We start from the raw sequence: 12,712 nt of genomic DNA, 5'->3' as shown, positions 1-12,712 counted from the left end.
GGATGGATTATCTCTGCACAGGAGAGTGCTCACTAACACAGATTTAGACAGATTTGTGAATAATATTTGACAGAAATAGGTCTTTTGTGTATATAGAAAATGCTTTAGATCTTTGAAAAATCATGAAAAATGGGAGCAAAAACAAAAGTGATGCATTTATATTTTTGTTCAGTGTATATAATGTTTCACTTTTTGAACTGAAGCATGACAACAAATTAACTTTTTTGACACACTGAGTGCAGGTGACAATGCGTTTTGAAAGTACTGCACGTTACCTTTAGCGCCTGCTCCTTGAAGAAGGCGAGGGCATATGCAAAGATATCCAGAGCTTTTACTCGCTTCCCATTGGCTGCCTGCAGGTCTGTGTCGATGGACAGATTCTAGAAGTGGGGTAGAAGGTGCACCAGTCAAAACAGATTTGTACGGAACCACACAAAACAGCACAACAACAGTTTTGGACTTTACATGACATTGCATTAGCATTATGTAACAATTTCTTAAGACCTTTGTGTCTGTCCTAACTAGAGCCCGACCGATATGGATTTTTTGAGGCCGATAACAATATTTGGATGAAAAAAATGCCGATAATTGATAAACTGGCTAATTTGCCGATAGCCGATAAATCAGCTGATATTATTATTATGTTTTAAATTAATAAAATGTTCGTTTTTGAACCCTTAACAAAAAAGGTATGAGCTAAAAGCTGAAGCTTTGTCATCATATTGATTAACTTTATAACAGAGAAGAATTTTCAAGTTTAAAAAAATGCAACTTATGCAGTTATGGGGCTATTCAAACAGGCCAACTAGTAAGACATCACTCCTGAGAATGATCTTTGCCATATCACGTGAGGTAAATCTGCCCTACAATTGGATTTTGGAAAACCATGTGACGGAGAACCAATTCCGATTGGACACTCACATTGCGCACGTCATCACACATCTTCTATGAGGAGTACCAACATGGCCGACGGTGGATCAGTTAAATTTTCAGCAAAAAAAGTAAGTTTTTATCTCATATCATTAAAAAGTTATTTACAATTTAGTAAAGCCTGGTCCCAGCCGTCGTATAGGGTTAATGGCGAATGGCAGTAATTCCCAGAACTCTTCTGGATGACCAGTGAATCTGAATGCTTCAACCTCTTAGCAGTAAACGAAAGTTTTTCATGCTAGAAATAAGGTCTACACAACGTGGGCTTAATAAAAAGTGTGACCGATGCAATTAAGCACATTTGACACATTATTACATAAACTGAGTTAATGAAACTGAGTTGAACTGAAACTGGAGAAATGTGGGGTGAATGTAATCGCAAAGTTATTACAAACAACATCCTTATAAACTTAACTTGTATGCTTTTGTCAGCCTATCAGCGCAGTGTAACACTACGGGGGCCGGTGATGAACACATTTAAGCAGGGGTGTAAGCAGTTCTCAGTTGAATGGAGTCAGAGCTCCATCTACTGGACAAACGGTGCAAGGACATTTTACATTGCTGACACCAACATTATTTCTGTAACTGTTCTGTTTATGAGAAATTATCGGCGTTCTATCGGCAAAATTGCGGCCGATAGTGAATACTTTGAAAAGGGCTTATATCGGCCGATAATATCGGCTGACCGATATATCGGTCGGGCTCTAGTCCTAACATCAAAATGATCAAAGACACCATTAGACCATTAGCTTAACAATGTTTGGTACATAATTGTGTACGTGTAGCCGTTTCTCTTCATGACTAGCTACCAGCGGTCGGACGGTCTGTGTCAGGAAAGACCTAAAGATTTTACATATGTCAGATGCTGTGACTGTTCAGACACCAAAGAAACTCTGTTCATCACACTGCAGTTTCTTTATTGCTCAGCATTCACTGCCTGTCACTCATCTCAGCCCTGTGGCACAGTTGGTTTGTTCAGTTTGGAAGAAAGCGTTATTTGACACTGTACATTACAGCCCGTTCTGAGCTCTGCATTTAACTCATCGTAATTACACTCACATCTGATTCTGACTTCAATATCGCTGCACATTAGCATGGTCTTAACTGATGTGCATGTCTGCTCACCGCTGGGGGGCACTGCCAGACACGAACAGAAAGTGCAGCTCTGAGGAAGTGCAGAATGCAAATGATTTTGTGTCTCTGTGAAAAATTACTGAAGTGGCAAGTGTGGACCACAGAGCCATATATCAGTAATAGAGGCAAGGAGGCATGGTCACCATTTTCAACGCGCACCGACGCTCATAGATCTCATCAAGAACAGCTGGAACATGTCATAAAGCTGCACATGTTGGTAATGCCACAACCGGAGGAAGAAGGGAGGCAACATTTCCTTACATAAGTAAGTGGTTTTGGTTATTCTTGTTACTTTTCCATGACTTTTGAGCGAGAAACTGGTGTATCTTGCAGAGCGTCATGTCTGTGCAATGCATGAATATGAAGTTGTATACCACACAGATTTAGAATTTTCCACCTGAAAATGGAATTTTACTCAAAGCTGAGTTCATTCAATGTGATACAAAAATGGAATTACCATGTGGAATTTAGTAATGCAGCCTGTGTGCCCAGTCTGGATTGTGTGTGGTGACATTGTGCCTTGTTATGTCTGCAGAATTTGGAAGCCGGAATATACCGGATCTGTGTAAACTTTCAACACTAACTTGTTTGGGTTATGAGATGTTCAACTTCAACTTCTGTATCTTGATATTGCGTCGCACTGCCTGGAATAAAATGTGCCTCATCAAAGGAATTGATTGAAGCTGGAATAGATTGGATCCGTGAAAACTTTCAACACTAATATTTCAGAATGTGTGGGTGTCATTAAGTTTAATGCTTTCCTTTCATAATTTCATGTAAATTATTCTTACTGGCTCGATATCCAGGTAAGAACGGTATTCTAACATGTATTTTGCAAGGTTTTTTCTGTGTGTGTTCACTCGCGTATTTACAGCCGTATTGAAAATGCACACGAAAACAGTTCACATCTGGGCACTTCATGAATATTTTGCCCAGTGTGAAAATGGTGGCACACTCTCCGTGAAGGAACACTGGCGTTAAGTAGGCAGCATTGCGACTGCGGCCTCTAGTATTCATATAAGGCTCTGTGGCATAGACCGAAGCCCTCTGATGGACAGTGAAGGTACTGCAGGTGGTCTGTGAGGGCATTAAAAATCAAAAAACAAAAGCACATTTGAGATTCAGTTTTGAAAATGTTTGGAAGAACAAACTGTTTTTGTTTAATGAATGTAACATTTTAAGGCAGCCCCCCTCCATTCAATAAAATAACATTTTCTATTGTGGAGTTTTCAGCCTGTTTGCATTTTGTCTATTCCAAAAAGACAACCAGATGATAAATTAAGAAATAATAAATGAGAATAAAGCCAATACCTGTCTGTCTGTGTACTGACATGTTTGAATGTATACATCGACCTTCTAAATTTTCTCTGATATTTTGTTTCTAGTTGGTGTGAGTGCAAATTACTGAGGTCAAAGACCCTTTGCATAATTTGATTACCCATAATTCTCTGCATCAGCAAGAAATGACACAGACATGCAGCAGTGTGAGTGTATACTTGGCCTTTAGACACAATCCAATAACCAGGAGTACTGGGCAGCCACAGTCTCACACACAGGGCACAATTGCAGGTCACGAGACTGCCTCGGTCAGTGACAGCAGGAGGAACACAAACCTATGGGCATGTTTTTTTTTATGGCAGCACAACACCGGAGTGCCCAGAGAAAACTTTTGCAGACAGAGAACATATAAACTCTACAGAGAAAGAAAGTGACTGTTGATACTTCACTTGACAAAGGTTTCCCAAAGCAAGCTCTTCCAGTTACAGTGCATCTGGAAAGTATGCACTTCATGGTTTCCACATTTTGCTAAGTTACAGCCTTATTCCAAAATTGAGTAAATTATTTCCCTCAAAATTCTACTCACAAAACCCCATAACGACAACATGAAAGATTTTTTTTAATTTTTGCAAATTTATTAAAAATAAAAAACTAAGGATTCACATATGTATTCACACATTTTGCTCAATACTTTGTTGATGCACCTTTGGCAGCAATTACAGCCTTAAGACTTCTTGAATATGGTGCCAACAAGCTTGGTGCACCTGTCTTTGAGCAGTTTTGTCTATTCGTCTTTGCAGCACCTCTCAAGCTCCATCAGGTTGGATGGGGAGTGTCACTGCACAGATCTTTTTTCAGATCTTTCCAGAGATGTTCAATCAGATTCAGGCCCGGCCTCTGGCTGGGCCACTCAAGGACATTCACAGAGTTGTCCTGAAGCCACTCCTTTGATATCTTGGCTGTGTGCTTAGGGTCACTGTCCTGCTGAAAGATGAACCGTCACCCCAGTCTGAGGTAAAGAGCGCTCTGGAACAGGTTTTCATCCAGGATGACTCTGTACATTGCTGCATTCATCTTTCCCTCAATCCTGACTAGTCTCCCAGTTCCTGCTGCTGAAAAACATCCCCACAGCATGATGCTGCCACCACCACGCTTCACCGTAGGGATGGTGCCTGGCTTCCTCCAAACATGACATCTGGCATTCATGCCACAGAGTTCAATCTTTGTCTCCTCAGAACAGACAATTTTGTTTCTCATGGTCTGAGAGTTGTTCAGGTTCCTTTTGGCAAACTCCAGGCGGGCTGCCATGTGCCTTTTACTAAGGCTTCTGTCTGTCTACCATACAGGTCTGATTGGTGAGGATTTCTGCAGAGATGGTTGTCCTTCTGGAAGGTTCAGATGTTGGATCGCTGACAGAGTGACCATCAGATTCTTGGTCACCTCCATGACTAAAGCCCTTCTCCCACGATTGTTCAGTGTAGACAGGCAAACAGCTCTAGGAAGAGTCCTGGTGGATCTGAACGTCTTCCATTTATGGATGACAGAGGCCACTGTGCTCAGTGGGACCTTCAAAGCAACAGAAATGTTTCTGTACCCTTCCACAGATTCCACAGACAATTCCATTGACTTCATGCTTGGTTTGTGTTCTGACATGCACTGTCAACTGTGGGAGCTTATATGTAGACAGCTGTGTTTCTTTCCAAATCACATTCTGTCAACTGAATTTATCCCAGGTGGACTTCAATTAAGCTGTAGAAACATCTCAAGGATGATCAGGTGAAACAGGATGCACCTGACCTCAATTCTGTGCTTCATGGCAAACTCTGAATACTTATATCCATGTGATTTCTTAGTTTTTTATTGTTAATAAATTTGCAAAAAAACAAACAAAAAAAACCCCCCACAAACAAACAAAACAAAACCTTTTTCCATTGTCATTATGGGGAATTGTGTAGAATTTTGAGGGAAAAAAAGAATTCCATCCATTTTGGAATAAACAAAACATAACAAAATGTGGAAAATGTGAAGTGCTGTGAATACTTTCCGGATGCACTGTATATCGGCTATTGATGAATAACAGTTACAGTACTACGGCTTGGGACTCCGGCGAAGGCAGTCGCATCTCCTCCTCTCTCTATCTCTGCTCCAATCTTCAAGTCCCCTACTTCACCAGACTGTGAATTCTTCAAACTATATTGGATTAACCATGGAATTGATCAGCTGGTCTCTGAACGCTATTGACACCATTTTTTCAACAAGGAAATCAGGGCTGGGGGACCCTGCATGCCCAGATGGAACCTACCCTGCGGGCTATGTTCTTGACTCCTGGGCGTGTCGCATGCTTTGCGCCATTCTCTGTGGAGGACATCGAGGATTTATTTATATTTGGTTTCATTGTAAGAGGGCTGGTACTTATTGGTTTATGTGCTGCCCTGACCTACCGGAAAATTGGCAAGACAGCTGCCACCAGAACCACGACCCCTCACTTGTCCGTCATGATTAATGAGTTGGGCAAGGCCATACATTCTCAGACTGAGTTAACCCTTGAACTCAGAGCCAAAATGGATAACAAAAAGGTGTTTTTCACTGCTCAACCATAAACATGGCAGGCTTATCAGCTTCTGAAGGACAAAATGCCCCATTGTTTTCCTCCAGAAGAATTTCTATGGCCTTGGTGAACATTCGGCTGCCTTCTTCTTATCTTTTCCAACTCCAGCACACACAGACAGAAACTGACTCATTTGACTCACACATGGACAGAGACTGAAAGCATGCTCCACCTCCCCCCTACCCCCTATTGTCCTCATCCCACACCCCATCCCGGCCCCCCCTGCTCATGCCATTCCCTTCCCCCTCCAGGGTGCTGTGCAATTTAGCTGCTGTAGGTCCCCGTTCCCCCCAAGCTCGCAGCGGCGCGACTACATGTTGCTGCGGCTCCTCCACACTCACATCGCCTCAATTCGTAAAACGGACTGTTTCAAGTTTAGTGCACATAAACAATGTCAAATGTATATGTGTTGTCTTAATTCTGATGTGTGCTATTATTATGGTAAACAAGTAATAATTGTGGATTAATTGCTGTATCTTGTCTGTGGTAATTTGAGTGTGGACGTAATCTTGTTGTTGTTGCACTTGTGTAATGACAATGACAATAAATCTCATCCATCCATCCATCCAGTTCTTGATGCAGTGCAGTCAGCAGGATCGGGGATCTCACGGTTAGGCTTGCACCATTGCCCTTTACATATTGAAATTCCTCCAGGTTCCTTGAATTGTTCAATAATAATATGCAATGTGTGCTGACATGCTGGATCAGCCAGAAGTGGCACAGACATGCAGCAGTACAGTTGTAAAACTGATTATTAGACACAATCCAGAAACTAGGAGTAGTAGTAGGGACTGCAGGATGGATTATGTAGGTCACCTCTCTAAGAGCACTAATGTGATGCTTTTAGTGCTGGGGAGAATTTGACTTAAAAATACTTACTGAGAACCTCTGCTGATGCTATGTGCAATTCTGTTTGTCCAGTTGTTTAGATGCGTTTGAGCCCATTTAAATATCCGGTCCAACAAATTCAGACATTTGGACTCTGAAATACAGCGACTCTAGATACTGGCATGCGTTGCAATAACTTGCTTTTATTCCAAGGCAAGCATTCTACCATCTGACGTATCAGAGGCAGCTAAAGCACAACACATTTAATGCTCAGGCTCTGAACTGAACCCAGGTCAGCTGGTTAGAAGACAGTTGTGCAAGTTAATATACTGCCCACACTGGCAATTGTTCAGGTGAGTTTGTCACCTGATGACAGCAGTCCTCTAAAGCCTTTCCCTGTTACACAGTACAAACATATAAATAATATAAATAATACTGTAACACTGACAGAAAGGCTACATCGCTCTTTGTTCCAATGCAACACCTTTTAATTAAACTGCACAGTAGTTCTGCAGGAACCTGCTGTCAGCAACACTGATGTGTATGAATTATGGCAAATAAAGGGTCATGAGCCAACAGCCACTGGCAAACAAGGAAAGCTGACTCTGTGCTGCTGGATGAACTCAGTATGTGAATCAGCAGCTGCATCATCACATCACACAGCTGCTGATTAACGACCAAGAACTGTGGCACAATGAAGACCTGCAGCTGCAGCTAAATGTCTGAGAATAAGGGCCAGACATCATTCTGCGTTTCTGTATGTGTAGAAGCGTTCCTGCCCACTGGAAATATTCCATTTGATGTATGTGAGGGGAGCCACCAGGTAGTTTCTGCAAAAAGAAGAACATTACACAAAATGATTCTGTTCTTGTATCTATACATCAGGGATGTGAAATGAAAATTGTGAAATCCGAGGAAAATTTGTACGGGATCTAGGGGGCTCAGCCCCTCTTGGAGCTGGGGTCTAGAACCCGCGGGGCCCCAGAAACCAAATTAATTTGTCTCTAATGATACACTGTCAGCATCTCCTGCAAGAAAATTCTCAAAAGAAGTGCATATTTAAATGTTCCTAGATTCAACCTTTCATTTTAACAGTCAGTGATAATGCTGAAATAACAGATGGCATGATATGACATGGAAGTAGGACCTGGGATGATTTTCCTTTTAATTGTAAAACAAATTATGCATTAACTTAGAATAATAAACTACATGAAATTGATAAAGACTGAAAAGACAAAGCATTTCAAAAACCACAGCTAAAGCTTGTAGAATATTTGGAAAATCATTGTAAAATATCAATAACATACCTCATAGTAAAAAAGTCACTTATATCCTTGTGTAAATTCCTGTAAATCCATTCAAAGCCATAACGTCTTTTTTCCAATGAAAGAAAGTCTACATTAATAAAAAAAACAAAAAACAAACACATAATCTTGTCTGAAATCCTGTTTGAACAGCACAATGTTTATTTTCCAGAAACAAAAAAAAATCTTACCATATTTCTTGTGGGCACAAGATGCAGTTCGCTTTCCCGTTTCTTTTATCTGTGTTCATGACAACGAACTTTAAATTCAAGCCAGCGTTAAAGCCACAGATTCTTGTCCTTATTGATTTTTTTCAAATGGTGTTTCTGACCATATTCCCTCTCTCTGAGGTCGCTCCGTGACACAGACATGCCAGACAAAATTCTTCTTTTAAAAACTTGATGGCTCCAAAAGTATGCGATGTCCACATGCTACGTTTAGCTTAAAGAGCAGTGTCTTGGAGCAAGGCACACATCGTCACAGTAGCAACCAGCCAGTCCCACTTTATAACAACTGTCGCAACAGCCACGCTTTGAGAGAGGAATTTTTCTCTGCAGACTTCAGCAGATCCGAGGACACTGATTTGTATCTGTTATACAGATCAGTGTGCGCAGGTTTATAAAACTTGCATGATGTCGTAAAAAAAAGAACACTTTGCAGTTGCTCCCGGTGTGTAGTGGGCGCCTTGCATGGCAAGCAGCCTGGCATCAGGGTGAATGTGAGGCAATGATGTGTAAAGTGCTTTGAGTGTTTGATGCAAATGGAAAAGCGTATATACAGTGAGAAAAATAAGTATTTGAACACCCTGCGGTTTTGCAAGTTCTCCCACTTAGAAATCATGGAGGGGTCTGAAATTTTTGTCTTAGGTGCATGTCCACTGTGAGAGACATAATCTAAAAAAAAAAAAATCTGGAAATCACAATGTATGATTTTTTAATAATTTATTTGTATGTTACTGCTGCAAATAAGTTTTTGAACACCTACCAACCAGCAAGAATTCTGGCTCACACAGACCTGTTAATTTTTCTTTAAGAAGCCCTCTTATTCTGCACTCTTTACCTGTATTAATTGCACCTGTTTGAACTTGTTACCTGTATAAAAGACACCTGTTCAACACTCAATCAATCACACTCCAACCTGTCCACCATAGCCAAGACCAAAGAGCTGTCTTAGGACACCAGGGACAAAACTGTAGACCTGCACAAGGCTGGGATGGACTACAGGACAACAGGCAAGCAGCTTGGTAGAAGACAACAACTGTTATGATTATTTATTACAAAGTGGAAGAAACACAAGATGACTGTCAATCTCCCTCGGTCTGGGATTCCATGCAAGATCTCACTTTGTGGGGTAAGGATGATTCTGAGAAAGCTCATAACTACACAGGAGGACCTGGTCAATGACCTGAAGAGAGCTGGGACCACAGTCACAAAGATTACATTAGTAACACATGATGCTGTCATGGTTTAAAATCCTGCAGGGCAGAAAGATCCCCCTGCTCAAGCCTGCACATGTCCAGGCCCGTTTGAAGTTCACCAGTGACCATCTGGATGATCCAGAGGAGGCATGGGAGAAGGTCGTGTGGTCAGATGAGAAAAAATTAGAGTTTTTGGAATCAACTCCACTTACCATGTTTAGAGGATGAGAATAACCCCAAGAAAACTATCCTAGCCGTGAAGCATGGGGGTGGAAACATCATACTCTGGGTGTGCTCTTCTGCAAAGGGGACAGGACGACTGCACTGTATTGAAGGGAGGATGGATGGGGTCATGTATTGCGAGATTTTGGCAAACAACCTCCTTCCCTTAGTAAAAGCATTGAAGATGGGTCATTGCTGGGTCTTCCAGCATGACAATGACCCCAAACACACAGCCAGGGCAACTAAGGAGGGGCTCCGTAAGAAGCATTTCAAGATCCTGGAGTGGCCTGGCCAGTCTCCAGACCTGAACTCAATAGAAAATCTTTGGAGGGAGCTGAAACTCCAAACCTGAAAGATTTGGAGAAGATCTGTATGGAGGAGTGGACCAAAATCCCTGCTGCAGTGTGAGCAAACTTGGTCAAGAACTACAGGAAACGTCTGACCTCTGTAATTGCAAACAAAGGCTACTGTACCAAACATTAACATTGATTTTCACAGGCATTCAAATACTTATTTGCCACAGTAACATACAAATAAATTATTAAAAAATCATACAGGTTTTTTTTTTTTAGATTATGTCTCTCACAGTGGACATGCACCTAAGACGAAAATTTCAGACCCCTCCATGATTTCTAAGTGGGAGAACTTGCAAAATCGCAGGGTGTTCAAATAGTTGTTTTCCTCACTGTAAATGCATTCCATTTACTATTTCACGCTTTGCGATAGGCATTTTAAAAACTCAGTGACTAATATGTATATGTCGCGGACATGAACGAGGGAAGCTGTTCAGCATCTCACCATGTCATTTCTGGTTTGCGGCTTCGTCTACCATCGATTTGTGCCTTTTTCCCCACTGGGCAGATTTTTTTGTGCCTTTTCTGGTTTGTGACTTCGTCTACCATACAGTGAGCTTCACACCGCTCCACGGTGCTTTGCTCGTATCACGACTACAGAGTACAACACTAACACCACCCCCCACCCACCCACGAAGAAATCTGCGTAATTCCTTGGATCCGTGGAGTTTTCACAGCCCTGATATATTAAAAGCCAAGTGCCCTCTGTGTACACGTGTGCATGCATGCATGCATGTGTATGGCTTCGATCACAGAGAAACTGGGGAGCACTGACATTTGCTGCTTGGTATGCTTATGAATTTTGGGTCAAGGATGAAAGCCGTGAAAACAGAAAGTTGATAGGACTAATATTTCTGGAGAAATTACAGATATTACATAACAACTGTGAACAATGGATGCTGAGAATTACATTCTGGACTCACACACCATTCCAGATCATTATAGAAACTTTGCATAATTTATTAACACCCTTGTCAGCTACCTATTTTATAAACACTACCCAATCTAGAGACCATAGATCCCCACAGCAATGCGGTAGTTTGGCCTTAACTGGGGAATGTTCAGAATCTCATTGTTTTTCAGTTAGATATTTTGTTGGTGTCTTATGTAAATGGCCCGACTTCTTCACTGCTGTTTATATTCTTACGGTTTTGTAAGAATTCACTCAATCTGGACGATTTCCTGTGATATTTTCACATGGTCTCAATCAGACATTACAGTGCGTTAGGGAACTGATGAGATGAGATGAGAGGCGATTTATTGTCATTACACGATTGCAACAACAACTAAATTGCGTTTACACTCCAATTACCTCAGATAAAATACAGCAATTAATCCACAGTTATTACCAGTTGAATGTAATAATGGCACACATCATAATTAAAAACAACACATATAGATCTGACATTGTTTATGTGCACTAAACCTGAAGCAGTCCATCATCCGCATTGAGGCAAAGTGGGTGAAGGCCGCAGCAGGGGGGCCTGTGCTGCCCAGCTTGGGGAGTTGAAGGCTACAGCAGTATAAGCCATGCTGCCTCCAGGGTGGCAGGGAGGAAGCCAGGGTAAGGAGAGTGGAAAGACACAAAGGGGGGAGGGTAATAGGGATGGAGAGAGGGAGATATGCCTGTGCAGATGAGTTAAGTTTGTGTCAGTTTCTGTCTGCGTGTGCGTAAAGTCTGGTGTTGCTAGGCAACAGCAGGCTGGGGTAAATAGCGGGTAAATAGATAAGAAGGTGGAGCCGAATTCCTTCACCAAGGCTGTAGATCCTTCTGGGGGAAGAGCAGGGCATTTGACCTTCAGGAGCCCATAAGGCTGCCATGTTGATGTTAGGCGCAGAGATACAGAATTCCATTTACTGCACCTCTGACCATCTAGATTCCAAATTTATGAAGAATATTGTCCGGTCTTCAGCAGCACATTCCTGTGCAATACAGCGATATGCTCCAAGATGGTATCCATTTTGCATTTGAGTTCAAGAGTTAATGTAGTCTGAGATTGCACTGCCTTGCCAAAGTCATTAATCATGACGGACAGATGAGGGAACAAGATTCTGGTAGCAGCCATCTTGCTAATATTCCTGTAGGTCAGGGCAGTGCACAAACCAATCAGCGCCAAACTTCCCACCATAAAAGCAAATAGAAATAAATCCTCAACGTCTTCCACAGAGAGTGGAACCAAGCACGCCATACGCCATTTCTCCCAGGCGTCGAGAACATAGCCTGCTGGGTGGGTTCCATTAGGGCATGCAGGGTCCCCCAGCCCTGATTTCCTTGTCGAAAAAATGGTGTCAATAGCGTTGAGAGACCATCTGATCAATTCCATGGTTGATCCAATATAGTCTGGTGAAGCTGGGACTTTGAAGGTCGGAGCAGAGATAGAGAACAGAAAGGAGGAGAGGAGAGGGGAAGAATGCAACCGCCCTTGCTGGAGTCCCAAGTCTAATCAAGACCGAACTGGTGAGTCATGATTAGTGATGCTACATCTGAGGCATGTGTTGAGCAGAGGGTGCGTGTCCAAATGAAACCTGTCTCGAGGCTTGTATCAAATTTCAGAATGTCACATGAACAAAAAGAAAGAAAGTCTCACTAATAAGTAAGATCACATGACTGCTTTGTTTTGCAATTCTGGCAGCATCT

At 42.0% G+C, this 12,712-nt stretch overlaps 1 protein-coding gene across 2 annotated transcripts in view; it reads right to left on the bottom strand.

Annotated features, from left to right (window-relative positions):
* hspa12a (heat shock protein 12A) overlaps positions 1 to 12,712 on the bottom strand; it is a 342,644-nt gene that overhangs the window by 147,809 nt on the left and 182,123 nt on the right. For both annotated transcript variants that reach the window (XM_034185227.1, XM_034185228.1), the window contains exon 5: positions 276 to 380. In XM_034185227.1, the coding sequence (XP_034041118.1) occupies positions 276 to 380 (105 nt within the window). The remainder of the gene's footprint in view (positions 1 to 275; positions 381 to 12,712) is intronic.

The sequence above is a fragment of the Thalassophryne amazonica genome, chromosome 13 (assembly GCF_902500255.1).
Source record: "Thalassophryne amazonica chromosome 13, fThaAma1.1, whole genome shotgun sequence".
NCBI lineage: Eukaryota > Metazoa > Chordata > Actinopteri > Batrachoidiformes > Batrachoididae > Thalassophryne > Thalassophryne amazonica.
Note: the sequence above shows the minus strand (reverse complement) of the source record. Positions and strands in the feature narration are given on the sequence as shown.